Genomic DNA, 25,268 nt, shown 5'->3' on the forward strand with positions numbered 1-25,268 from the left:
TATTATTATAAAAAAACTTCCCTCAACGGTATAAAATATTTGTAATTATTTTGATTATATACTCTAAATATCTCTTAAATAATGTGTAGGACAAGCGTATCCTTCAGGATTCTTGTCCAAGTAAATTTGGTGGTATTCTTCAGCGTCGTAATAGTTGTGAATTGGTTCAATTTGAGTAGAAATCTTGTTCCCCCATTTTGGTTCCCAATCATTTTTCAATTTATGTAGTTCATTCAAATCACTTTGGGAATGAGCATATAAGGCGCTACGGTACTGTGTACCAATATCTGGTCCCTGTACATTTAAAGTTGTTGGATCATGGATTCTGAAAAAGAAATCAACCAGTTCCTTTAAAGTTATCACTGTTGGATTGTATGAAATTTGTAATACTTCAGCAAAGTTTGTGTCACCCTTGCAGACTCTCTTGTACGAAACAGATGATTCTTGATCCTTTGAGTCTTCAATACCATTGGCAAAACCAACCTTACAGTCGATAATTCTATCACCAAGGTGTTTTCTATACATGTGTTCGGTACCCCAAAAGCAACCGGCTGCGACAGTAATCAGCCTGTCTGTTTGAGGATTGTACTTTATAGTCTTGGAAACAATATTAGAAGTCATTATGTGTGGTTATTTACGTTTTTATCAGTCTATGATGTACCTTCCCCCTCAGTACTCACCTTTCAATCCTCGTCCTTTTATACTTCATCTGGCTTCATTGCTCATCGCACTCGCATTACACAGTTTTGCATTTTTTTCTTTTTTTTTCCATTCACAGTTAAAGCAGATTTAGTATTGCATAACACAGTGCTAGAAACTACAGGAATATATGATGAATTATATGTGGATAAGACTAGTCAAACTCCCAGTCTGAGCCAGTATTCATGGAGGAACTTTCCGTGTCGTTGAGGTACTCGCTGGTAAAGTCAATGGCATTGGATGTAAGCTCACCGTATATATTACCCGGTTGTTGTTGCTGCTGTGACGACTCCAATGAGACATTCGGATCTACCGTGGCATCAGAAACAGTGACCAAAGGTTCTTCTGAAGCGTTATCATCTTCTTTAAAGGAGCATTGCTTCTTCAATAGCGGTATTCCCTTGCTCAATGGCGACACCGTCGGTTTCTCGAAGGGCCCCATGGGTCTTTTTTGAGGAGATCTGTTCGAGAGTGGATTATTGGTAATAATGTTTTCTTCCAAGATCATCAGAGAATCTTCTTCTTCAGTGTCATTTTGTTCTTCATCTTCTTCATCCGCTTCAACAAACAATCTCCTCTTAATTGATTGTAGAGGTGGCGCCGGTTGCAATTTCAAACTCTGAAGTTCCCTTTTCATTGGAGTAGCATGTTTCTTGAGAAATGCATCCAAATTGTTCTTCTGCTTGTAATTACTTAGCCGTTTCTTTGGTGATATTCTTGACAACTTCAATTTTTTGTTTTTCTCTTCCTCTTTCCTCTCTTCATCTTGTCTTCTTTGGAAATCCCTCACCAGACTGTGTGTAGGAGGTATACACACTTTCGGTACCCACATAGAGAATTTATATTCATAAATATCAATTTGTCGTTTGCTTGGACTTCTTGTGGGGCTAGGGCTCCTATTTTTACTCACTTTTTGAGACGGAGACACTCCAGGAAGGAAAGTATTATATCGAACTTTCCAATAGGGAATCGCCAATTTTATGTTATTATTTACGTAGTTCACTTTCTCTTCAGTGATTTTCAGAAGTTTATTCTTCATAAAATCCATTTTGCCTTCTTCATTGACTAGAAATTTGACTAAAAACATTTCGTGTACTAAAGAGTGGAACCATTTATCAAAATCAGTAATACTTGGCATTTTCAATTGTTCCAAGCAGGTTTTCAATTCAAAGAAATCGATCTTTTCATAAATTTTACTGTCTTTAATGTTTGAGAACATTTCCTTACACAGAAGTCTCTTGTCAAAGTTAGTGTCCAACAATGGATGGAAGTAATACGAAACAATTTCTACAGCTGGCCAACCTTCAAAATTATCCCTTTCTGCACTCAGTAAGGTCTTTGAATAATTCCTGCCAAATAGCTCAACTGAATTTTTCTGACAATATGCAAATAAATCTTTTTGAAATTTTATATATTTACTGGTTTTCGTACTGTCATTTGAACGGGTATTGCTGAATATATTATAGAACCGCATTGCAAAATCAGGATTAGTCAATTGGACAATTTTGAGACACTTGTCCTTCCCCAGACCTTTGACACCTTGGTTATAATCTGCTCCTAGTAGTACACTATAGAAAAGTAACCTTTCTCGATTCAGCATTTTATGCTTCCTTGTTAATTCGTCATAGTCAACAAAAGTGATAAGATTTTCATGATTTTTCTCATTTGTATCTCCATTGACATTAGTTACTCCAATATCATTAACAAACCTTGAATAATTTTTCAAAACCTTCATCCCACCAAATAAAAGTACATCAGAATCATTACTCCAAACGTAGTCTAATTGATCATTTAACTGTTTCGTAACCCAACAACAGTAAGCTTCTCCTTCCCCAATTGCTGTTACATATGATATGTGGAAGAGGTTCAAGAGTGATTTGATCAAATTCATGAACTCTGGTTCATAATCACCCCCATATCCCGCATTTCTCACCTTAGTGGGTTTAACATGTCCATCAAAAATCAGGAGGAAGAAGGCATTTAGACTTATCAACTCTCTCAGTCGTGATATCAAGTTTAAATAGGCTTTCCCATAATTAGCACTTTCATTAAAGAATCCGCATTCGAACAAAATATGATAAGCATCTACCGCAACTTTAACTCTCGGTATAATGGTCTTAAACGTGACTCTCTCAACAGAGTTAGTCTGTTTAACTAGCTCCCAGATCTGTGGTACTCCCATATCATTTCGTTGGTTCTTCTCATATTGTAACGTATTTTTTCACTTCTTAGCGCAAAGAAAATTTCGCATCGTGTTTTATACTTTTATGTATCAGTAAATATATCTTTATTAATGGTTGTTATGTATGAATATGTTATATACCAAATTTGAGCCAATCTAATTCATCGGCAGTTATAGCGTTTTTATTGATATCTTCACTGTTTGATTTTGAAATTGGTGTTGTAGCCACGGCGCTTGACGTAAATGATTCTTTTATCGTACCGGTTTCTGAGTTATCATTAAATTCGAATGAATTTTGTAACTGTTGCGATAGTAATGACTTATGTGGTTGTTGTTGGTTTTGCACTTGTTCTGTCGTTTCGAACAGCTCGCTACTAGGTTTCGTAGTTGGTTGGGCACCTTGTTGTGGTTGTTGTTGTTGCCTTTGGGTAGATGACCAACTGTTCATTGTAATTGTTGAACTGCTACTTTTCCCCAACGAAGATTGATTGTTATTTACAGGCTGTCGTTGATATTGATCTTGATTCTGTAGTTGATGCAAAGATACTGCCATGAAAGATGATGAATACGATGGATTTCGTGACAATTTTCTTCTTGGTATTGTGATACCAGATCTACTAGTAGAAGTTGAAAAGAGACTGGGCTGTAAAGGTGAGTTTGCCGACATAAATTGGGTACTATTTGTCATACTGTTGTTACTGTTTGGCTGTCTCGGAGATGATGCATTACTATCGTTCAAACCGTTAGCGAAAATATTGTTGTAATTACCACTACTTCCAGTACTTGAAGATAACGATGAAATCGAAGGTTTTGGTAATATTGGTACAATTGATCTAGATGAGGATGATCTGTTAGAAGTATTAGATGAAGTACTATTTCTTCTTGAAATTCTATTACTATTGTTGGTACTAATTGCTTCAAAATGAGAATCTGAATTATTATTTATTATTGAAGGAGATTGTGCCCCAGAGGTCCGTTTATGTTTTGAGCTTGCCGTCATCTTTGTTGTTGCAGTTGTCGCCATTGCAGTAGAAAGAACAGGAGCAACAAAATTCTTGGCCGCTGGCAGTATGTTATTATTTTTATTGATATTAATAGTATCAGTTTGTGTATATCTATCATATTCAGAGTGCTCGAAATGTCGTTGACGGGGTTGTTCTTGTAATTTTTTTGCTCTCTTTTTGGAGTTTCTTTTCTTTATAACATCAGTTTTCAAAGAGAGAGGTCTCATGGTACCATGTAACTTTTGAAATAAACCACATGCATTGCATAAAGCATTCCCATTTGGATCTCTCCTCCACAGGGGTGTCTTAAGAGTTTTACAGTTAAAACATTGAATTTGCGGTTTTTTATGCATATTACTGCTAGTTAAACTATTTTGACTCGTTGATAATTCAGACACAGAAGGTTTCCTTTTATTGATATTGGTTAATGATGTCATTGATGGTTGTTTTGTTATTGGATTTTTTCGTACGGAATTTGCAGTATTCATGGAACTTAAGGGTATTGTTGATGGGTCATTATTTTTGGTGAACATGGATGGTTTATAAAAGGAATCTTCTCTCTTGATATAATTGTTTGATGAATGCGGTATAGATGGAGATGAAGCGAAAAGGGAAGAAGTTGTATTATTGCTAATAAAATTCATATAATTATTTGAATAGGAATTTGAAAATAATGGATTATTTTTACTAAGATTATTATTATTGTTATTGAAATGGCTTTGATCTGAACTATAACTGTTAGGTGCACTTAAAGTTGCTGAATCACTTGAATTGCTTGGAGTCATTTGTAAAGTATCGACGTTAAAATCCCAAAATTGAGCAATTTCACCATTTTGTTGATTAGAAATATCAATTGGATCGACATTTGCATTTGAAGATGCATGTTGCGGTGTTTGTACTACATGGCTAAACCCCGTAGATGGCAATCGCTGCATTACACTATGTTGATTATTATTGTTGTCTGTACTATCATTTTCACTTTTCAAAGTGACTTTCGAGCTAGTTTTTGAATTGACATCTAAAGAACTGAGATTCAAATCGTCATTACCCATCGGAGTGAAAAAAGCGCCGAAATTGATATCATCAGGTAATGCCTCCAACATTGAGTCGAATACATCTGTATTATTGAAATGATTGAATTGTTCTGTATTGTTATGAAATCGATGGTCGTCAGCACTCAGCAGGTCATAGAAATTTGAATCTCGGGATGCTTATTATCTTTGGGGGTTGTACTTTTTTTAGACATCCTAGATATAATGCGTTAAAAGAACCTTCTCTTTAAAAGAATATTAATTTATCTTTATTTTTATCGTTACAGAAAGAATTTATTAAATTCTCCACCGGGCTTCTTTCTGAAGAAAAGGGAAAGGAAAGAAGTGGTATTTTTTTGTTTTCGTTATTAATGTGATGAATGGCTCTTGGATCCTAACCAACAGAGCTTTTTAAACTGTGATATAAGCTTTTCGAAGATGATTAAATTGCAGAGATTTAAAGCTCAATGACTCTTTATGATGTGTGTATACCTTTTCAAATTTTTCTTGAATAATTTCGTCTTGCAGTTTCCCGTATGACGAGAGTAGCCATTTGAAAAAGTAACCACCGCACATTACCCGGACCGGCATAGCCACATATTGAATTAGGCGGCGTTGGAACTCACTGCTTTCGAACGAGGAGAGGTACAGTTGAGTAGAACTGGTTATGTACGGCCAGATGGCAGTGAGACTGGGGTGGGACGAGTCACGAGTGGAAGATGTTGCATGTCTCATAGTGGTGTGTTGTGGAACAATCAGAATACATCAAAAAGTAGCGGATTTAGCTCAGTTGGGAGAGCGCCAGACTGAAGATTGTTAATTTCGGTCAACTGTTATCTGGAGGTCCTGTGTTCGATCCACAGAATTCGCATTTATTTTTTAACGTTTTTTTTTATTTTGCTTGGCATACAATAATCGATGTTTGAATTGTGAGTAATTTGTTAGCATTCATTATCATTAGTTAATTGCACAAATACAGTTTATTTCAACCTAGAAATATAATAATACAAATTTTTTAGATAGATTATATAAAAATTTTTTTTTTCTTTTAGTCAATTTTAGATTAATACTTTAGTTAAGAAACTTAAAGTCAACTAGGGAAGGTGGGATAGATACAAAAAATCATACAATTTTTTTTTATAGTTTTGAAAAGCTATAGCGATTACTCACGTTTAATTTCGTTTGAAAGACCATGCTGATTTTCATTGGCATTCTTGGATGGTTCGTTTTCTGGTGGATAACATTTTTCCCATTCTTTTAATTTTAATTTATAAGCATCAGTATATTTTGTCTTTTCTTCTGCAGCCAAATTTCTCCATCTTTCACCGATTAATTTGGTAATTTCAATTAAATTCAAATTTGGATTTTCTTTAACTATAATTGGTCTAATTTCTTGAGTGAATTGAATAAATGGACCACTTGGTCTCTTTGGAGGTAAAGTTTTCTCATATTCATCTCTTAACACTCTATATTTTTCCCAATTAATTCTAAATTCATCATAGAAAGGTTTTTTCTCATCATCAGTTAATTCTTTCCATCTTGCACTTGCTAATTTTGATAATTCTGGTACTTTTGCTTCAGGATATTGTCTTAAAAGATCATTTCTAATTGACATTGAGAATAAGAAATAAGCTGAAGAAGGTCTCTTTGGACCTTGTTTTTTCAATTGTTTTCTCTTTTCAATTCTACTTTGAGTAGTTGATAATTTTTTAACATTTGGTAATTTTGATTCTTTAGTTGAGTGAGAGTGATTATTTGAACCTTTATTATGATGTTGTTGCTGTTGATGGTGTTGCTGTTGATGGCGATGAGATTGTTGTTGTGGTTGTTGTTGGAAATGTTGCTGTTGAGGTTGTTGAGCAAATTGTTGTTGTTGTAAAGTAGCAGCCATTTGTTGAGCCAAATGAGGTTGCATAGTTGGATCAATCATAGTTGGATAAGTATTTAAATTATTTTGGTAGTATCTTTGAACTGAAGGGTTCATGAAGGAAGGATTATTTGAAGCGGCTGCAGCTGCGGCGGCTGCGGCAGCAGCGGCAGTAGCAGGATTTAGCTGTTGTGAATTTGAATTATTTGATTGATTTGATTGATTTGAAGAGTTGGTAATTCCCAATTGTTGTTGTTGCTTTTGAGACAATTGAGAAATGAAAGAATTGTACATTAATTCATTGAATTGATTCATGTTACTATTTGCAGCTGAGTTACCATAACCAAAATCTTGTGGGATTGATTGAGGATACTGTTGAGGAGCGCCAGTATTTGTTGCAGCAGTATTAGCGGCAGTATTAGCAGATCCAACGGGATTATTACTTGTACTTGTATTTTGATACGCGTAAATAGGTTGTTGAGATGGAATATTTGGATTTGGTGATTGTTGTTGATATTGAGGTTGAAATTGAGATTGATACAAAGAAGGTTGTTGTAACATAGCGGATTGATTATGAGGATCTTGTTGTTGTTGTTGTTGCTGTTGTTGATCCAATTGTTGATATTGTAAAGCGGCGTGATCTTGACCTAAATTGAAAGCAGCAGGATTTGTAGCAGTTGCAGCACTTTGATTTGAATTAGAGGGATCATCTAATTTTGAATGAATGTTTGGCATTTGCATGTTGTTATTCATTGTATAATAGCTGAATAGTAACTGATTGACGTTATGAGTTATATAGATTAGTTAAACTCTGAAAACAAAAGGCAGTGGATGTTTATTTGTTTGTTTGTTTATTTCGACGAAGGGAACACGAATTTTACAGGAGAAGGATTTACAGTATTGAGTAGCAGTAGTATACTGTAGTAGTGATTATTGTAGTAGTAATAGTAGTACTAAATAGTGTTTAGTAGTAGTAGTAGTAGTGATAGTAATGGAGTAGAAGAGAATACAATACGACGACCGAAGTTTGTGCTGTCAGTTGTTGTCAGAATTGTAAGAAGAGTTGTAAGGAGCGGGAGAATTTTGTTGTAGGAGAGAAAATTTTTCTTGTTGTTTTTTGGTTTCTTCTGTTTTTGCGAGGGTGGCAAATTTTAATTTTTTTGTGCGTGAGAAATGCGTGCGGTGTTGGGGTGTTGTCACAAAGACGGCCCAGTGGGGAGAAGTATTTTTTTTTAACCCAGCTCGGCGGGTAGATTCTCCCTCTCTGTGAAAACTCTGGCGCTGCTGTCCCGCGTGTGCCTTCTTCCCCTAGTCGAAACTGTCTGCCCTCCCACCCCCCCCAGCAACACATCTTCTGCCTACAACTCTGTATGTTCGCCGTCCGTCCGCCCATCTCCCTGGCCACTTGCCCGATGCACCAGTTCGTGCAAGACGTGCTTAACATCTTCTCTGTTCAACTGGCCTCTCTCTCTCTACTAATTTGTCTAGATTATCAAAACCCGTACTAAACGTCGCCACCATCGAATAATACTCTCTCACTGTCTGCATTAGTAACGCCATATGTTTCAATTTCATCTGTTTGGTTAAATTATCACGTCTCTTATGTCTACTATCACATCAGGGGCAAACAAATCGTCTTAAATTTGAATGAATCAATCGATGTCTTTCCGTCCATGATCTCTTGTCAAACTTCTTGTGACAATATTCACATTTGTATCGTCATATTCTCTCCTCTTCTTCCTTATTTAATATATCATTAATATCGGCCCTTCTTTGGCGATGTTCCTCCATACCACCATCTTTTTAATCAGTTTCATCTCAACTCATCGCGTCTTGTCCCGTCTATATATTAGCTTCTATCCATCAATTACATAAATATTAACTAATCCTAATCCTTATCCATCCCCCGCCTTATCCATTGTGGTGGTGGTGGTGGCATCTGGCTTATTCCTCTTCTTCTCTACACAATGTATCGAACTTTTCTATATCTCATCGCAACAGAAATTTTTCTCCCATTATCAAATGCATCTTCATGCACTTCATTTCATTCTTGGCACAATCTAGCATAGTAGAAAAAAAATATCCATTTTTCCTCCGCGGACATCCTCATCCACAGATCTTCTATTCCCAGAATATATTAACTAATCTTACAAATTACACAATATATATATGTGACACACATAGTCTCACTCACCCACTCATCTCTCCAACCCTATCAAGTGTAGGAATACTCTCTTGATATCTTCCCTATGTAAATACCCACTACGCATCAATTCATTCAAATCTTTGTCCTCAAAATCAGTCAATGGATAGTATTCTCTAATGGCTTTCATTAACAACTCCATATGTTTCAATTTAATATGTTTGAATAAATTGTCTCGTCTCTTATGTTTACTCTTACACCACGGACACAGGAAATTCCTATCATTCGTATGCGAAAGATGATGTCTACGTAACCATGCCTCCCTCTGAAATATCTTATTACAAACATTGCATCTATAAACACTAGTCACTTCATCTTCATTCTTACCTTCCTCCTTAACGTACGCATACATGCATCGTGGTTCACTCTCGCGTCTATTGTAATCAATAATAGGTCCTGTTATATTATTACTAGATACAAAATACCCTTGCATTGGTTGTCCAGCAATCACGTATTGCGGTACGGGATTGGGTATATATTGTGGTACGGTGACGATATCACCCATTCGTTCAGTATAATTCATCGTATCAGCTGATGGAACATTGGGAACGTAGACTAGCCGCGGCGATTCTAATCGTTTCCTCTCGAGAAAACCTTGAACATGTGGACGTATCACCGGTTGTTGATTATTACCATTCATTATTTTATTCATAGTATTGCAACTAACTTAATTTCAAGTGAATGAAGATTGTATAAATACACGTATATAGATATATATATATATATATGTAAGAGAAATTATATTTATATGGCATACGTTTCCATCTTTTATACTGGCATATGGTCACGAAGCCTGCAATTTGCAATAACCGACACAATTTAACAGGAACATTAAATGAAAATCGAGAACCAGCTTTCAAAACGGATATGTTTCCTTCAATTACGCAACTTTAAATGTGCGAAGGATGAGACCCATATTTTAATCATACAGATTAAGAAAATATACACAGTAAGCATACTAGATTAGTAAATCTCTCATTGTATCAGAGAAATACAAAAAAACGAGAGGAATATCTGTCAGTACAGAAACTCTGTAACAAGTTCTTCTCAATAAGAAAAGCAATATTACTGGTAGTTCGTTTACTTCTGTCTTTAGCAACTCACATTTTTTACACTAAATCTGTCGTACTAATCAACGAAAGAAGTAAATTTATCCGTGTAATTGAAGAACGTTTCCTTTAAAAGTATTGTTTTATGTCAGTTCTGCAGCAACTCTTAATGTAAATCTAATAATTTTTTGCACGGGGAAAAACTTTGTTTTCGTTGCCTCTATGCAAAACTCAGTTTTTTTTTACCGAATTAGTGGACTCACGGCTTACGTTTTCGTTGCACATCATACCCACGTTTAATCTTCGCAAGAGAATTGGACTACATTCTCAAGCGATTTCCAAGTGCGTGCATAGTTTGAAATTAAGCTTTCTATCTCTTTGACAAAGTCACCGCGGTAACCTCCTTGCCGTTTTGTATAAAAACAGGTTTTGCTCTTGTGACTTACGTAGTTCCTACTAATGAATGCCGTGCAAGCAAAGGAAACGTGTTATGGATTACACTTCGTGTATTCTCAATTAACGATTTCAGAGTAAATAGATATGCAACGTGCCTTCAGCTTTCTCCACTAACAACGAATATATTCCAGCTATTGTATACATCTTGTTAAGTACTGATCGTACTTTCTGTGGATAAGTTGGTAAGGATTCGCCAAAATTTGATTTACTCATGATTTTCAAGTTGAGTAAGGAGACTACTTAGCCAAGGGAAGAGAAACATGTTTTTTTTTGTTTCCAAGATTCGCTTCACTTAAAATGGATTTAAAGTTTGTACGCTCTTCATGCAGCCAGGCAGAGAGGGTCAAAGTTTCTTCGCGTCTTCTTTTCGTTAGAGAAATAGAACCTTGACAAACAGATTGAACCTCAAGTTTCTGTCCACCCCCCCCCCCGCTATACTAACCAACCTTGGAAAACAAAACTTCCTGAGTTTTTAAAACAATTAATAAGCTTTGGGAATTGAAACAGCTTTCGACTATATTGTGGAGGAATTAGAATATAAATTAAAACATTTTCCTTCCACAGTAAAGCCAAATTATAGGATACATTCTGGAGGTGATTCTAGATCTGTCCCCTCGCACATTCTTAAAAGTTACCAATAAGTTCTTGCAGGTCAGAGTTTCATTAAAAAATATGTAGCTTTCCAGTCAAAATGACTTACAGAGGGTTAAATATGCAAACATTTAGTATTTACACATTAGAAGTGTATTTTTTGAGTGTTTGCAAAAAGAACCTACTTGGAAAGTTCGTAGAAGTCGTACTATTTAAACACTGATAATTTCAAATGAACTTTAAGTTTTCTTACATAGACGTACGAGAAATTAGTAGGGAGAAAAAACATTCGAATATTATAATAAGCCAGCACGCCAGGGTAGTGTGAAAATGCAATAAGCAAAAAAGGGGAAAAAATCAGGCAGGATCTACTGCGGAAATGCTTAGCTGTATTTCCTCAGCTAGGAACGTAGCCAGTTTTTGGAGGTAATTAATGGTGGCTCACGGGCAAGTAGAATTATGCTTAGTTGCCTATTGGTATAGAGTACTAAGAAGAATTCGTTTGATTTTTCTGGCCTTGCTTAGGTCAATCATTTGGGAGTAAATTGAGGCTCTTGTAGAAATTTTATTTCCACTTTCCTCCACCCAGTCAATCTGTTGCACGGATCTGAAAACTTGTAAAATTCAGTTCTACGTAATTGCCCAACATACTAAATTCCCCTACCAGCACATTTTGAAAAGCTTATAAGTAAAATACTTGTGCCATGCACTGTGGGATCCTTGGTGCTGCCTTCTTTTGTTAACAGTTAAAAAAAACTCTTTATCAAACAATATTTGTTGAACGTGAATATGCCTTATTGTAGACACTTAAACCCGTTATAATGACATAAAAGGTGGTGTTGCCCAAAAAGAGACTATTCTAGCTCATTTTGGAAGCAAAAAGTGGGCCTTGAAAATTATGATATGCCACTCTGGAGCTTCTCATAAGGTACTACTTCCACTTTGATGTGGGAAAAAAATTCCTTATTCAGCACATACATTCTGCTAGATTAACCGTCGAGAGACCTTTTTTCTGTGAAAGCTAATAATCAAGATATAGAGCTAGTTCTGTATAAATCAAACGATACGTGCTGTATGGATCGATTAAACGAAGAAAACACTAAGTTTTACGTTGCGCTGGAATATTACGAGAAAAAGTCTTGTAAACTGGTGGAAGAGCTTGTCATAGATTCCAAGATTTAGGAATGGAATGAAACAATGAGAAGAAATGCATAATATTGCACCAATCTAGAGAGAATACCGCAAGGCTATTATAGTTTTTCTATTTTTTTGTCATTGCAGAAGGTGGATAGATTCGAGACTTCATAGCAAAAGGAGAAATTAAAAAGTATAATAAAACAAGCTCTTTAAACCTAAGCGCACTAGCTTAGTAGATCTAACATGAGAAGCAGAGAACGCAATGATTGCTAAAGGCAGCAGTCTTTGGTTTATCCTTTTTTTGTCCATTGTTTCAATAAATAAGTTGGCCCTCTTAGAAAATAGGATAATATAATTTATCCATTCTCAATTACTAATCCATCAGTAACGGTAATCTGAGACAATGAGAACTAGACTAGACTATAAATGGGGCAACAGCCAAAATAAAACTTGATATAAAGGGGTTGTGCCTGGATTCGTAAGAAGATGAGTTTTGAATTGGTGATGCAATAATTGGGGATATGAAATGAAACTTTTGATGCTGCTTTTAAAATAGACAGTCCGTAAAGGATTTGTATGAAGCAAAAGTAGAAAAGTTTTCATGTTCCTTCCAAGATGGATAATTAACAGTGTGTCAGAAGGGTGAAGTGCTATGAAATGAATTAGGCAGTTTTACTGTGCGAGGATGTATTGGCCGTTCTTCTTTAAGTAATTGAACGAGTCTACTTTTTGTTGTGGTATTGCCTGTATTCAAACGAGATGGGTTACTGCCATTGTTCAAAGAGTGAAAGGGGGGTGTAAAATAGGAACTCATCGGGATTTTTTGATATTTTCCCTAGTCTCATGGAACTACATATGAGGGAACAGCAATAAAGTTCCTAGTGAAACAGTTTTTTGCACATAAACCTCATACAGAGAAAGCATGGCTTTTTGAACTTGTCAAGAAGACGTCATACGTTTGTGCATTTTCCTCAGGAGAATTGCGCCTGTTAAAAAGGCACAAATATTAATACTCCTGCGTCACTCATACATCAGATGCACATTCCGACACAACGAACAGCTTCATAAACGACATTTTTGCGCCGAACCTATCTTTCGTAACATCTAGTTTTTGTGATCAGTAACAGTTTGGCAGCAAAAACAGAGGAAAAAGTCTTGTTGAAAGTACGAAGGGCACAGCTTTCCGGATCCATTCAACTAACAACATGTATTCTGTTCTGGATTCCTCGAGAAACCGGTCACAATGGTGAAGCATAACCACAACAGGATCAAACCATGAAAGGAAACGTCTCTGTGTCACAGTCTTCAAAACCCCCCATTAAAAAAACCCTCTCATTCTAAAGAAGAAACATGTTCACGATCGCATAACTGCGTTCCTGCAGTCTTGACTCTCATCTTCTTGTTAAAGCAAGCATTGCAGTAGATAATCCCATTCTGTGAATCTTCCATTAATCATTTCATCTTGTTAGAGTTATCATTAAAGGCTAATAGAGTTTCTTCTGATGGGATAAAATACGACCGGGTAATACAATCTCTGATATCACGAGCAGAAAATTTAAAAAAAATTATACAAAATGTGAAGGTGATAGTAATGCATATTAAGCAACAGATCAAATTTTAATCACAAACAGTTTTGGGGGGGTAGCGAAGAAATGGAGGTGAATTTTTCGAACCTGTCGATCAGTGATAATAAGGAAAATGAAATGGATTTAAATATACTCGGGTTGTCGATTCAGGATGGTAATCCTTCGAAGAAATATATGAATTATTTGCCTGTTAATCCATCTCCTTTGAGACAAAATTTCAATGAATTGGCGTCCTATGACGAAATGGAGATAGACACCGAAGATGTTGTCGAGTCGAATGATGTTGACGTTTTGTTCAAGGATAATCTGAATATTGTACATGAAGAGACGGAAGAATTAGATGAACTTGAAGTGGAAATCAATGAGAATGAAGAGATTTACGATGAAAAGGAATTATCCCTACCAAAGAAGAACGTTATCAAGGCACTCTTGTCTCCGACACAACTGGGTGCCGCAGCTGCTGCAACTGCATACAAGGGAGGTCGAGAACTGACCCCGGAAGAACTAAAGAACGTATTGAAAGAAAGATCAAAATTACAACCTATACAGGTACAGATCAACAACAATAATTATCATTTCCATGGTGAAATTGAGCCAAATAGAGGTGTAGAAGAAAGTCTACCGAACCCTTGGTCATCGCAATCTTTGCCTAGTTCGAAGAAAATTTACAACTTAATTTCATATTCTCAGTTTTTAATGAATTCATTTTCAATTTCCATAATATTCATGTTTATTGTAAGAACAATCAAATCCGATTTGAATTCTACATGGTACAAAAACAAGCTGACTCTAATAAATGAATCCTCATTTTGTTCCAAACAGTACATCTTAAACAATTGCCAAATCAATGGTAAATTGCCTGCATTGTCAGATGACTGTGAAACGTGGTACAATTGCATGAATAGAAACAACGATTTAATATTCAATAACAAATCCATATTAATGTTCAACCTGTTTGGGAATCTAATTAACTCCTTCATCGAGCCAATAGGCATAAAGACTCTCGTTGTTCTACTGCTGGGTGTACTCATCTGGTTTTTCACATCAAATTTCTTGATGGGGTTCCTAAGAGCCAAATATTACTACGGCGATTCCACAACTAGTCACATCAAATCATCACAACAACAGGACCAAAACCAACTCGAATTGATCCCGCATAACAAGCAGTTCTGACTCGCTCTCGCCGCAGTAATCTTCATCATCAAAGCCTATCTCTTCACTTTTTTCACTAAATTTTTTTTTTCAAAATAGTGCGGCTGTCCTTCCCCTTATCAAGAGAGACTAAACTTATTTCTATCATACAATGTAGAATAAATAATTACATATAACAACTCATTTTATATTCGTATCAGACATGTTGAGACTGTCAACACGTAGATTTTCAATTATGAAACCACCTCCAAACATTGCAAACGAGACTGCAAAGTTGTTCCATGTGAACGACGTCAAAGATTGGGACCTGTTGAGGGCATCCCTTATCAAATTCAATAATTCTTCTCTGGAAATACCTCTAGTCATTAATGGTAATCGTATTTATAGTAAAGATAATCGGGACGTCTATTTGCAACGTAATCCAGCGAATCATCAGCAAGTTCTAGCGGAAGTGACTCAATCGACCGCTCAGGATGTTCAGGACGCAATTACCGCATCAATGAACGTCAAGAAGTCATGGTACACAACTCCATTCTATCATCGTGCTGCTATTTTTTTAAAGGCTGCTGATTTGATTTCTACAAAGTACAGATATGACATGTTGGCATCCTGTATTCTCGGTCAAGGTAAAACTGTCCAACAGGCTGAAATTGACTGTATCACGGAAATTTCTGACTTTTTAAGATTCAATGTCAAATATGCATCCGAATTATACAGTCAACAACCTACTGAATCTTCAGCTGGTACTTGGAATTCGGTAGAGTATAGGCCCTTGGAAGGTTTTGTCTATGCGGTTTCTCCCTTCAATTTCACTGCAATTGCAGGAAATCTTACTGCTGCACCCGCATTGATGGGTAATACTGTTGTTTGGAAGCCCTCTAAATACGCAACATTATCAAATTATCTTTTGTACACTGTCTTGGAAGAAGCAGGCTTACCTCCCGGTGTCATTAATTTTGTCCCAGGTGATCCAGAACTCGTTACCAAGGAGGTTGTGCAACACACTGATTTCAATGCTCTACATTACACTGGTTCAACGAAAGTTTTCAAATCATTAAATTTCCAAATACAGAAGAATTTAACGGAAGATAAATACAAGAATTATCCACGTATCGTGGGTGAAACCGGCGGTAAGAATTTCCATTTAGTTCACAACACTGCAAATATTCCAAATGCTATATTCAACACTATCAGAGGTGCCTTTGAGTATCAAGGTCAAAAATGTTCTGCAGCTTCAAGATTATATTTACCAGAATCAGTCTCCAATGAATTTTTGACAAATATGATAGGTATCTTGAACGAATCTAATTCAAAATTTAAACCGGTGAACACTTCAGCCTCAGCGCTAAACGGCGGTGACTTACACGGATTTATTGGTCCTGTCATCCATGAACGAAGCTATGACAAGCTTGTCAACGTTATTGAAACTGCAAAAAATGATCCATCCTTGGAGATTTTATGTGGAGGTAAATATGACAAATCTAAAGGCTGGTTTATCTCACCGACAGTGATTAAATGTAATGACCCATCGCACAGGTTCCTTAAGGAAGAGTTTTTTGGTCCAGTTTTGACGGTTTACGAATATCCAGATGACCAATTCGTCGAACTCTGTAAAGACATTGAGAAGACTTCCACATATGGCCTAACAGGATCCATTTTTGCCAGAGACCGTAAGATTATCGAGCAGGCATCTGATCTCTTGAGGTTTAGTGCAGGTAATTTCTATATCAACGACAAGTGCACAGGCGCTGTGGTTGCACAGCAATGGTTTGGGGGATCCAGAATGAGTGGAACTAACGATAAGTCGGGAAGTGGTAATATCTTAAACAGATTTGTTAACATCAGAAATATAAAGGAAAACTTTTATGATTTGAATGGTTACAAATATCCTTCTAATTATGACTAATTAAATGAATATAGCTTATATGTCTATCTTTATATATCAATCTTTATATTCAATTTTTACACTCAATTAGCTCTAGTATATATGTTGTCGCTGTCAGATATCAGACGGGATGGTCTACGAAAAATGAAATATTTTTCATTTCCCTTTCAATATTGAACTACAGTAACCATCACAACTGTCATGCTGGTGCTCAGGCGTACTATCAGATCTCAAAGCTACCTTATACGGCCATTGCACACGAGTAGGTTATTGTTAAAGAAGAAAAATCGTGGTAGTAAGGCTAATGAAGACGATATTGAAGTTGTCGACCTAAAGCTATATTTGAACCAAGCAAAAGAGCGCTATTCAAAAATCCTCGAGTTACAGAAACAAAAACTAGTTGAATTGAAACAAGGAAATGCTAATCCAAACATTTTTAATGCTTTGGTTATGCCTAGTGGTAAGAAATTTACAGATATTGCGATCACATCCTTACGAGGTAAAAATTCTCTATTAGTTACAGTCTTTAATCCAAAAGACACTAAGAACGTTGTCAGTACAATTTTAGCAGCTAATTTGAATTTGACGCCGGAACGATTACCAGATAATGAACAGCAATTAAGGATTATGTTACCGCCTCCGACAGCGGAATCTAGGCTGAAAGTAATCAAGGATTCAAAGGAGCTTTTTGAGTCATTCAAGAGTTCAAACTCAAAACACTCAATGGGATCAATACGTAGAGACATACTTGACAAATTGAAAGGTATTCAAATGGATGATTTTCAAAAGAAATGTATTAAAGACTTGGAAACCATTCACAAAGACTATATGAATCAATTGAAAGAGCAATATAAGAAATTTGAAAGCACATTTAATAGGTAAAATCTTGTAAATAAATCAATAAATATTGTATATATAAGTATATGGTCAAAATTAAGAATTTTTGGCCAAAGACAGTAATGATTTGATTCGTTGCCATACTGAAGTGCAATAGGAACCTGTTATGAACGCTTTCACAAAAGCCCATGATTTATCTTTACTCTTTATCGGGTAGTCCAATGGAGGAGGAATCTGTGTTGAAATAAAGGGTAGTTTATCATAACAGACACTTTTTGCATTGCAGAGGCCTAGTAAGCCTTCCTCTCCGCCAAATTTGCCATAACCCGAACCATGAATACCACCAAATGGTAATTGACAAACATAGAACGTCGCAAAATCATTAATAGCAACGTTACCAGTTTTTAATTTATTTGCAACATAGTTACACTCTTCGTAATTATTACCAAATACGGAACCTCCCAGGCCAAATGCAGCAGAATTAGCTAGTTTAATACAGTGGTCCGTATCCTTCGCCTTCATCATTACTAAAATTGGGCCAAAAACTTCATTTTGAGCAATTTTCATATTAGGTTTCGCATCTACAAGAAGTGTTGGCTTGAAAAAACAGCCATTTGGATATTTTGGGTGTTTGTAACGTGAACCACCACTTAATAGTCTTGCACCTTTGTTCACAGCATCTTGAATTAGAGATTCCAGTGATTCAAATCTATTATCTGAAATCATGGCACCTACATCAATCGTCTCATCATCATCGATGTTAGAACCTAATCTGAGTGCATGTTTGTTCAGACGCTTCTCTAAGATTGACACCAACGTATCATAGTTCTTCGAAGATACAATAACTCTTTCAATCCCAATACAATTTTGACCAGCAGATTGGAATGTTCCTCTTAAAATAATGGAAGATAATTTATCCAGATCCTTAACAGAATCAAGCACTATGAAAGCGTCTTTTCCACCTAATTCGACTACGACGGGTGTTATTGATTTTGCAGCACATTCAAGTATTGACTTGGAAACGGATTGACTACCAATAAATGTTATGTGCTTTAAGCCAGGATGTTCGGTGAAATAATTGGCAGATTTATCATCGGAAGTGGGAGGTAGACAGTAACATAGTTGAACTAAATCCTCATTTTCGTTACACACCTTTAAACATTTTCTTATAACTTCGATGAAGAATTCAGAGGACCAAACAACCTGCTCTGAACATTTTACTACGATGGAATTACCGGTGAATAAAGCCGCAATAATAGGTCCCATCAAGTTGTGAAATGGGTAGTTCCATGATATAATGGAAGAAACGACACCTAGAGGTTCATATCTAACTTCTGCACCTTTGTACCATTTCATGAAAAAATTAGTGGGTCCAGGACGTTTATCAGTTTTTAGCACTTGTGGTCCATGTTTTATGACCCATGCTAATTTTTCTAGGGTAACTAATATCTCACCCATTGATGCATCTAGCATGGTCTTCCCGGAATCTCTGCAAGCCACACGTGCAAGCATGTCTTGATTTTTTAAAATATAGTCTCTTAAAGTGACGAGAATATGTAGCCTTCTTTCAATTGATGCAGTAGCAAATTCAAGTTGCGCTGCTTCCGCCTTCTTAATTCTATCATTTATATCTTGAGGAGTCATAGACTTGAATTTACCCAAAAATTGACCCGTAGCAGGACACTTAGATGGAATTTCTGTCTTGAAGTCGACACTCTTGAATTGCTTTGTAGAGTCTGGATTTGACCAATGCTCCCTAATTTCTGATGGAGGCTCTACAGCAAACTTAGCAGATTTTAGATACCATTTGTCGAATATACATGAACGTAAACAATTAGTGGTTAGCCATAAAATGACACTGGTTAATAAGAACCCTGATATCGTATAAAGAAAGGGACATGATTTCTCTTCTGGAAAATCGCTTAAAAACTGACATCCTATGGCATGCAACCACCGGATTACAACCTTGGAAATCCCTTTGGACATGTTTTGATGCTTTTTTCTCGAGGAATTGGCATATCTAGTCGTATTCAATTGAGAATCATCCTTTTTATATAACTCAGATGTTCCTGGCAGCTTCGTTTAATAAATGTTTTTGCAATGGACCGATAAAGATACTATACGGCAATGCATGATATATCTCGAAAAGCCAAGACTAGTATACCGATTCGATATTTTGATGCATTTCTAACATGTTGTAGTGAGTAATACGTTTATATTGCAGGTAGTATATCTTTCACATTTGGTTCTTCAATGGGGCGAGTGGACTGGGGTGTACCTGTAGCAGATGACCCTTCCCACGGACAAAACATAAAACCGTAAATAAACCTGCAGTCAATGATGGTTGTGCACTGTTTAATTGTAAATATTATGGCTGATAATATGATAGCTTGGGTCTGTATAGCATGCTCATTACGTTATTATATGAGGCATCTTTGTACTAAAGAAAAATAACAGGACTCGTAGGTAAGCTCACTACTGCGCGTTGCACTTTCGTTGCATCTGCATTGTATAATTCGAATCTAGAAACAATATGTTATCATTACTTATGCAGTCATTTTAAATGACCATTATTTGATAATTTAAACAGGAAGACAGGTGAAGGTATATAAGGTAAATTCTATCTTTAAAGAGCATTGGCATGAACTTCGACGGTAGGGCTGGTAACAGAATCAGCCAATAATTTGATTACAGCAGCCTTCTTTTCGTTAGAAATCTTTTTAATCTCTTCTAATTCACTTTGAACGTTTGCATTGGCATCCTTTTCTAAAGACTCAATACCACCTTCATTTGACTGTTCGATATCCTTTAGTTCCTTATCTTTAGCTAGCTTATATGAATTAATTTCTTCTGCCGCATCTAACTTGGCTTGCTTCAGTCTTTCAGTTCTGTATTTTCTGGCTTGTGATACAATTTCATGAGCTTCTTTTTCAGCTTTCAATAAGGTAGCAATACCGTTTTGTTGAGACTTTCTCAAATCGTTAGTAAACAAGTTCTTGAATCCATTAAGATAATGTCGATACGCACCATTGTATAAGAGTTTTCTGTTTTTCCTATTTGGCTGAGAATAGTAATACTCTCTTTCCTCCCAAAAGCTTTTTTGTTAACAAACTTCGCCTTTAAAAATACCAATATACATAAGGCTATCAAATTTATATATACGTATATGTATAATCATATCTACAGCCAACTTAATATTCCAGGACCTTCACGTACTGATATGCAAGATCACATATATAGTTAGGATTTGTTTCATCCATACTGTCTTGACAAATTTGATAGTCTTTAATACCAATATTTTTCAATATATCTTTAACTTCTTGAACTTCATCCGCATGCGTGGTATCAATTTCAATCAAGAGACCTTTAAACCCTGTAGAAGAGAAGAGGTTAATCGCTTTTATCGTGGATTTCAATTTCGTGATGAATGTTTCTCCGCTTTCACCTCTTATGAGTTGCCTTTGATCCCAAATATTCGACAATTTGTTTGTCAAGATGGAATCCATGGAGTCTATGAACCCAGAAGTGCAATTGTTCTCCAGTAAGTCATTCGATACATTCTTCACATTGCTAGTTGTGACTAAGGCAAATTTCTGGTCTTTAATGATGACTGTCTTTTGATCATGGCTGGGAAAGGTAATGGAGTACATAAGTTTACCAAAATCGGAAGATTCAGTGGTAGATATTCGAGCACGGTAGGGACGTACTTCTACCGACCAACTTTCTCCTATCGACAGAAGGATATTTGCCAACACATCTTTAAACTCAGATAGGGTAGCCAAAGTGGCTCTTTCAATGAAAATCACACTGTTTTAAACGTGACCTTGTTAGTCGTGGGTCCACACTAAATAGTAATCATTTTAAAACTGACATACGTGGTACTAGACATTAGATAGACTGCTGATACGGGTGTTCCGAACAAGATGATTCCTGGTCAATGTGGAAATATCAGAATCCATTTGAAATGAATTGTGATATTGTCACAACGTAGAAGATGATAACAGACCTATAATACGATGAGATATCCAATATGCAGCGTTATAGAACGTGTCTACCGTGGATGTCTTTCTTCTACTGTTGAGGGATGTCGAACATTGTGTGTTGCAGTTTGTGCACCGAAGTTTGTACGCTAGTGTGTTTTCTTGCAAGCACCGCAATATTAGTTTAATCCATTCAAGATTGCTAGAACAGTGTCGTAACAATTAAGGACATGCCAGAATTGCTGTTACTGAGAGACCGCTGTTTCGATGGATTAGACAACAAGTAATTCCATCTCGACTGGGTCGCCGGTGCCTCGAGGATAACTCTGGCGTAACCCAAAACCTGTCCGGGCAAGTCTGACATAACACAAGACCTGTCCCGCACCCCATGTGTCTAGATAAGTTCCCATACGCCAAAATAATCGACACCCTGCTATTCCCACGTGTTGCTGGGCTCCGATGGAGGACGAGCACATTCCTCGATGTTTCTTCTGGCTCATCTTATTAGCTGTCAGTTTAAGGTGCAAAGAAAAAAAAAGAAGCGATTTTAGAACATCTCGATGACTTATTTAAACAGACCTTGGAAAACACAGTCAACGGTGAAAGGACTCGCGAAGAACCTGGTTTCGTCATGGATTCCGTTGATGTGATTGTGCTGCTACTCGCTGCGGTCGCTGTTTTGTTTTATACGAACAGGACAAAGCTTACTTCTATCTTTTTTGGTAACGACGACTCGATTACCGTTAATTCGTCGTCTGGTGATATTGTGACTGTACTCAAGGAAAACAAGAAGAATTATTTGGTACTGTATGCTTCCCAAACTGGTACTGCTGAAGACTATGCCAAGAGTTTCGCCAAAGAATTAATTAGTAAGTTCTCGTTGAATGTGATGTGTACCGATGTCGAGAATTATGAATACGATAACTTGGATACTGTCAGCGTACCAGTGTCGATTTTCATTTCTACTTATGGTGAAGGTGATTTCCCTGACAATGCCGCTAATTTTGAATCGTTTTTAAACAATATAGAGTCCAGCGACTTGACCAATTTGAAATTTACTCTCTTTGGGTTCGGTAATTCGACTTACGAATTTTATAATGGAGCTGCAAAAAGGACTTTAAAGGCATTAAAAAGTGCTGGAGCAACTCTAATTGGGAGCTACGGTGAGGCAGATGACGGTTCTGCTTCTACTGACGAAGATTATTTGTCATGGAAATCAAAGATATTTGATGATTTGAAGACCTCTTTGAATTTAGATGAACAAGAAGATATTTTCAAGCCTTCATTCAAATATGAAGTCATAGACGAAAAAGTTAACGGTAAAGTTGCTCTTGGTGAACCATGCCAAGAGTATTTACCACGCAACAAATTACCTTTCAGTAAAGAGAAAAACGTTTTCACCGGTCCTTTCAATGCCAACTTTCCTTATGTGGCTCCAATAACTGCATCGAGAGAGTTGTTTCAAAGTGACGATCGTAACTGCATTCATGCAGAATTCGACGTTTCCGGTTCTAATTTAAAATATTCTACCGGTGATCATCTGGCTATTTGGCCATCAAATGCAAATGAAACTGTCGAGAAGTTTTTGGCGGTTTTCAGTCTGAATCCTGATGAAATTTTCAATCTGACTCCGCTAGACGCCACCATAAAGTTGCCATTCCCATGTCCAACCACCATCGGTTCCGTTGTAAGACATTATATGGAAATAACAGGCCCAGTATCGAGAAAATTCTTTAGTTCGTTGGTTCAATTTGCCCCGAACAACGAAATTAAAGAGAGGCTAGAAGAGTTATCTAACGATAAGGACCAATTCGCCGTTGAAATTACTTCTAAATATTACAATATTGCCGACGCCGTATCATATTTGTCTAATGAAAAGCCATGGACCACCATTCCGTGGACGTTCCTGATTGAATCTCTTGCGCGTATTCAACCTCGTTACTATTCGATTTCATCCTCTTCACTATCTGAAAAGCAGACTATTCACGTAACTGCTGTCGTAGAAAATATTCCAAACAATAAAAGTGGTAATCCAATAATTGGTGTCACAACAAATTTGTTACGAAACATTCAATTGAATCAGAGCTTAAACGAAAAAATCTCCGGTCCATCATTACCTTGTACTTACGATTTGAGTGGGCCGCGTAATCTATTTGAAGATAGTAAACTGCCTGTCCACGTTCGCCGTTCTCACTTCAAGTTGCCATCCAATCCTAGGACTCCAGTAATTATGATTGGACCTGGTACTGGTGTTGCACCATTCCGTGGGTTCATTAGAGAAAGATGTAAAATGTTGGAATTACAATCTAATCTCAAATTGGGTAAACATCTTCTCTTCTACGGATGTCGTAACAATGATGACTATCTCTATAAAGATGAATTTCCAGAATATATTGAAAAGATGGATGGGCTGCTAGAACTATTTGTAGCTTTTTCAAGATTGCCTGGTTCCGAAAAGGTGTACGCTCAGGACATGTTGAAGGAGAATGAAGAGCAAGTCTTGAGCCTGATGAAGCAAGGTGCATTCATTTATGTTTGTGGTGATGCTAAGAGTATGGCACAGGCCGTTCATGCAACCTTGATAGATATCTTACGCCGTGGATTGCAAATCTCTGCTGCTGAGGCGACAGAGATGTTGAAAATGTTCAAGACCACCGGCAAGTACCAGGAAGACGTCTGGTAAAAAAACCTTGCATGCGTTCATTTTATTCATTTCGTTACATAAATCTGATTTACTTATTGATTAGTACATTTTCACATTTGCTCATGCTATACAGAAAAATATATGTATAATCTATAATTGATTTTCAATTCTGAGCACAATATTACCGTGTTCAGAGTTCTTAACAACTGTAACCTTAGTTAAATCTTCAACGATATAATCCGCACCTGCGTCTATAAGAGTCTGTTTTCGGTAACTGGAGGTAATACCGATGGTTCTAGCACCCATGGCTTTTCCAGCTCTAATTCCTGCAGGAGCATCTTCAAATACTACGGTCTTAGATTTAAACGAGTCTTTAAAGTTCCAAATGTCACATAATTTATCTCTTGCGGCGCTGTATCCTTCTGGATCTGGTTTACCGTTAGAAACGTCAGAGGCCGTAATGAAAACCTCCGGCTTACCAACTTGTTTCAGAATACTGGTGAACCACGAAAATGCTAGTTCTTGTGTACCAGAGGTAACAATACCCCATTTTCTGTGACTTAACCTTTCATTTGGATTCTCTGGGTTAGTATCCAATGAAAGAAGTAAGCTCTGTGCGCCAGGGATCAGAGTGACCGAATTTAAGTAATCTCTACCAATAGATGTCTCCAAATCGATGACTGCTTGATTGTTAGCATTATCTATATTTGGGAAGAACATTTTCAGGACTTCAGTGGTTCTAACACCATGAGAGTGTTTGAATAGTTCAACAGGGTCTACACCGTGTTTTTTACATAGTTCTTTCCATGCACATTCAGCAGCTTCGGTAGTGCTTACAATGGTACCATCCAGATCAAAGAGGCATAGATCGACTTCGAGTGTAACTTCAGACATTATTAAATAGCTTGAGTTGCTAATGTTACAGAGGTAGCTTAGACCAAATTCTTTATACACATTCTTTTTAT

The 25,268-nt window shown here is 36.7% G+C and overlaps 13 protein-coding genes and 1 non-coding gene across 14 annotated transcripts; 5 read left to right on the plus strand and 9 right to left on the minus strand.

Moving 5' to 3' along the window:
- Positions 1-63: 63 nt before the first annotated feature.
- MXR1 (peptide-methionine-S-sulfoxide reductase) lies at positions 64-621 on the minus strand (the record flags this gene model as incomplete). The annotated part of the gene is made up of 1 exon (XM_003959184.1): positions 64-621. One exon carries the CDS (start codon positions 619-621, stop codon positions 64-66), a length of 558 nt encoding a protein of 185 aa, XP_003959233.1.
- A 232-nt stretch (positions 622-853) lies between these two features.
- YEN1 (crossover junction endodeoxyribonuclease) lies at positions 854-2,881 on the minus strand (the record flags this gene model as incomplete). The annotated part of the gene is made up of 1 exon (XM_003959185.1): positions 854-2,881. The coding sequence occupies one exon, from the start codon at positions 2,879-2,881 to the stop codon at positions 854-856; it is 2,028 nt and encodes a 675-aa protein (XP_003959234.1).
- A 133-nt stretch (positions 2,882-3,014) lies between these two features.
- On the minus strand, positions 3,015-4,988 carry GLN3 (nitrogen-responsive transcriptional regulator GLN3; the record flags this gene model as incomplete). Its single annotated transcript, XM_003959186.1, has 1 exon — positions 3,015-4,988. One exon carries the CDS (start codon positions 4,986-4,988, stop codon positions 3,015-3,017), a length of 1,974 nt encoding a protein of 657 aa, XP_003959235.1.
- A 703-nt stretch (positions 4,989-5,691) lies between these two features.
- On the plus strand, positions 5,692-5,787 carry KAFR0Jtrna5F. The gene is made up of 2 exons: positions 5,692-5,729; positions 5,751-5,787. It is a non-coding gene; the product is annotated as a tRNA-Phe (tRNA).
- A 291-nt stretch (positions 5,788-6,078) lies between these two features.
- Positions 6,079-7,536, minus strand: IXR1 (DNA-binding transcription repressor IXR1; the record flags this gene model as incomplete). Its single annotated transcript, XM_003959187.1, has 1 exon — positions 6,079-7,536. The coding sequence occupies one exon, from the start codon at positions 7,534-7,536 to the stop codon at positions 6,079-6,081; it is 1,458 nt and encodes a 485-aa protein (XP_003959236.1).
- A 1,445-nt stretch (positions 7,537-8,981) lies between these two features.
- KAFR0J00340 (C2H2-type zinc finger protein) lies at positions 8,982-9,638 on the minus strand (the record flags this gene model as incomplete). The annotated part of the gene is made up of 1 exon (XM_003959188.1): positions 8,982-9,638. One exon carries the CDS (start codon positions 9,636-9,638, stop codon positions 8,982-8,984), a length of 657 nt encoding a protein of 218 aa, XP_003959237.1.
- A 4,233-nt stretch (positions 9,639-13,871) lies between these two features.
- BRL1 (Brl1p) lies at positions 13,872-14,978 on the plus strand (the record flags this gene model as incomplete). The annotated part of the gene is made up of 1 exon (XM_003959189.1): positions 13,872-14,978. One exon carries the CDS (start codon positions 13,872-13,874, stop codon positions 14,976-14,978), a length of 1,107 nt encoding a protein of 368 aa, XP_003959238.1.
- Positions 14,979-15,159: 181 nt separating this feature from the next.
- Positions 15,160-16,863, plus strand: PUT2 (1-pyrroline-5-carboxylate dehydrogenase; the record flags this gene model as incomplete). The annotated part of the gene is made up of 1 exon (XM_003959190.1): positions 15,160-16,863. The coding sequence occupies one exon, from the start codon at positions 15,160-15,162 to the stop codon at positions 16,861-16,863; it is 1,704 nt and encodes a 567-aa protein (XP_003959239.1).
- Positions 16,864-17,043: 180 nt separating this feature from the next.
- On the plus strand, positions 17,044-17,724 carry RRF1 (Rrf1p; the record flags this gene model as incomplete). Its single annotated transcript, XM_003959191.1, has 1 exon — positions 17,044-17,724. The coding sequence occupies one exon, from the start codon at positions 17,044-17,046 to the stop codon at positions 17,722-17,724; it is 681 nt and encodes a 226-aa protein (XP_003959240.1).
- A 51-nt stretch (positions 17,725-17,775) lies between these two features.
- MSC7 (meiotic recombination directing protein) lies at positions 17,776-19,665 on the minus strand (the record flags this gene model as incomplete). The annotated part of the gene is made up of 1 exon (XM_003959192.1): positions 17,776-19,665. One exon carries the CDS (start codon positions 19,663-19,665, stop codon positions 17,776-17,778), a length of 1,890 nt encoding a protein of 629 aa, XP_003959241.1.
- A 640-nt stretch (positions 19,666-20,305) lies between these two features.
- VMA10 (H(+)-transporting V1 sector ATPase subunit G) lies at positions 20,306-20,709 on the minus strand (the record flags this gene model as incomplete). Its single annotated transcript, XM_003959193.1, has 2 exons — positions 20,306-20,647; positions 20,707-20,709. The coding sequence occupies 2 exons, from the start codon at positions 20,707-20,709 to the stop codon at positions 20,306-20,308; spliced, it is 345 nt and encodes a 114-aa protein (XP_003959242.1).
- A 161-nt stretch (positions 20,710-20,870) lies between these two features.
- Positions 20,871-21,568, minus strand: SRB2 (Srb2p; the record flags this gene model as incomplete). The annotated part of the gene is made up of 2 exons (XM_003959194.1): positions 20,871-21,486; positions 21,555-21,568. 2 exons carry the CDS (start codon positions 21,566-21,568, stop codon positions 20,871-20,873), a joined length of 630 nt encoding a protein of 209 aa, XP_003959243.1.
- A 722-nt stretch (positions 21,569-22,290) lies between these two features.
- Positions 22,291-24,342, plus strand: NCP1 (NADPH--hemoprotein reductase; the record flags this gene model as incomplete). Its single annotated transcript, XM_003959195.1, has 1 exon — positions 22,291-24,342. The coding sequence occupies one exon, from the start codon at positions 22,291-22,293 to the stop codon at positions 24,340-24,342; it is 2,052 nt and encodes a 683-aa protein (XP_003959244.1).
- Positions 24,343-24,453: 111 nt separating this feature from the next.
- DOG2 (2-deoxyglucose-6-phosphatase) lies at positions 24,454-25,197 on the minus strand (the record flags this gene model as incomplete). The annotated part of the gene is made up of 1 exon (XM_003959196.1): positions 24,454-25,197. The coding sequence occupies one exon, from the start codon at positions 25,195-25,197 to the stop codon at positions 24,454-24,456; it is 744 nt and encodes a 247-aa protein (XP_003959245.1).
- Positions 25,198-25,268: the final 71 nt, after the last annotated feature.

Source organism: Kazachstania africana, chromosome 10 (genome assembly GCF_000304475.1).
Source record: "Kazachstania africana CBS 2517 chromosome 10, complete genome".
NCBI classification, from domain to species: Eukaryota; Fungi; Ascomycota; class Saccharomycetes; order Saccharomycetales; family Saccharomycetaceae; genus Kazachstania; species Kazachstania africana.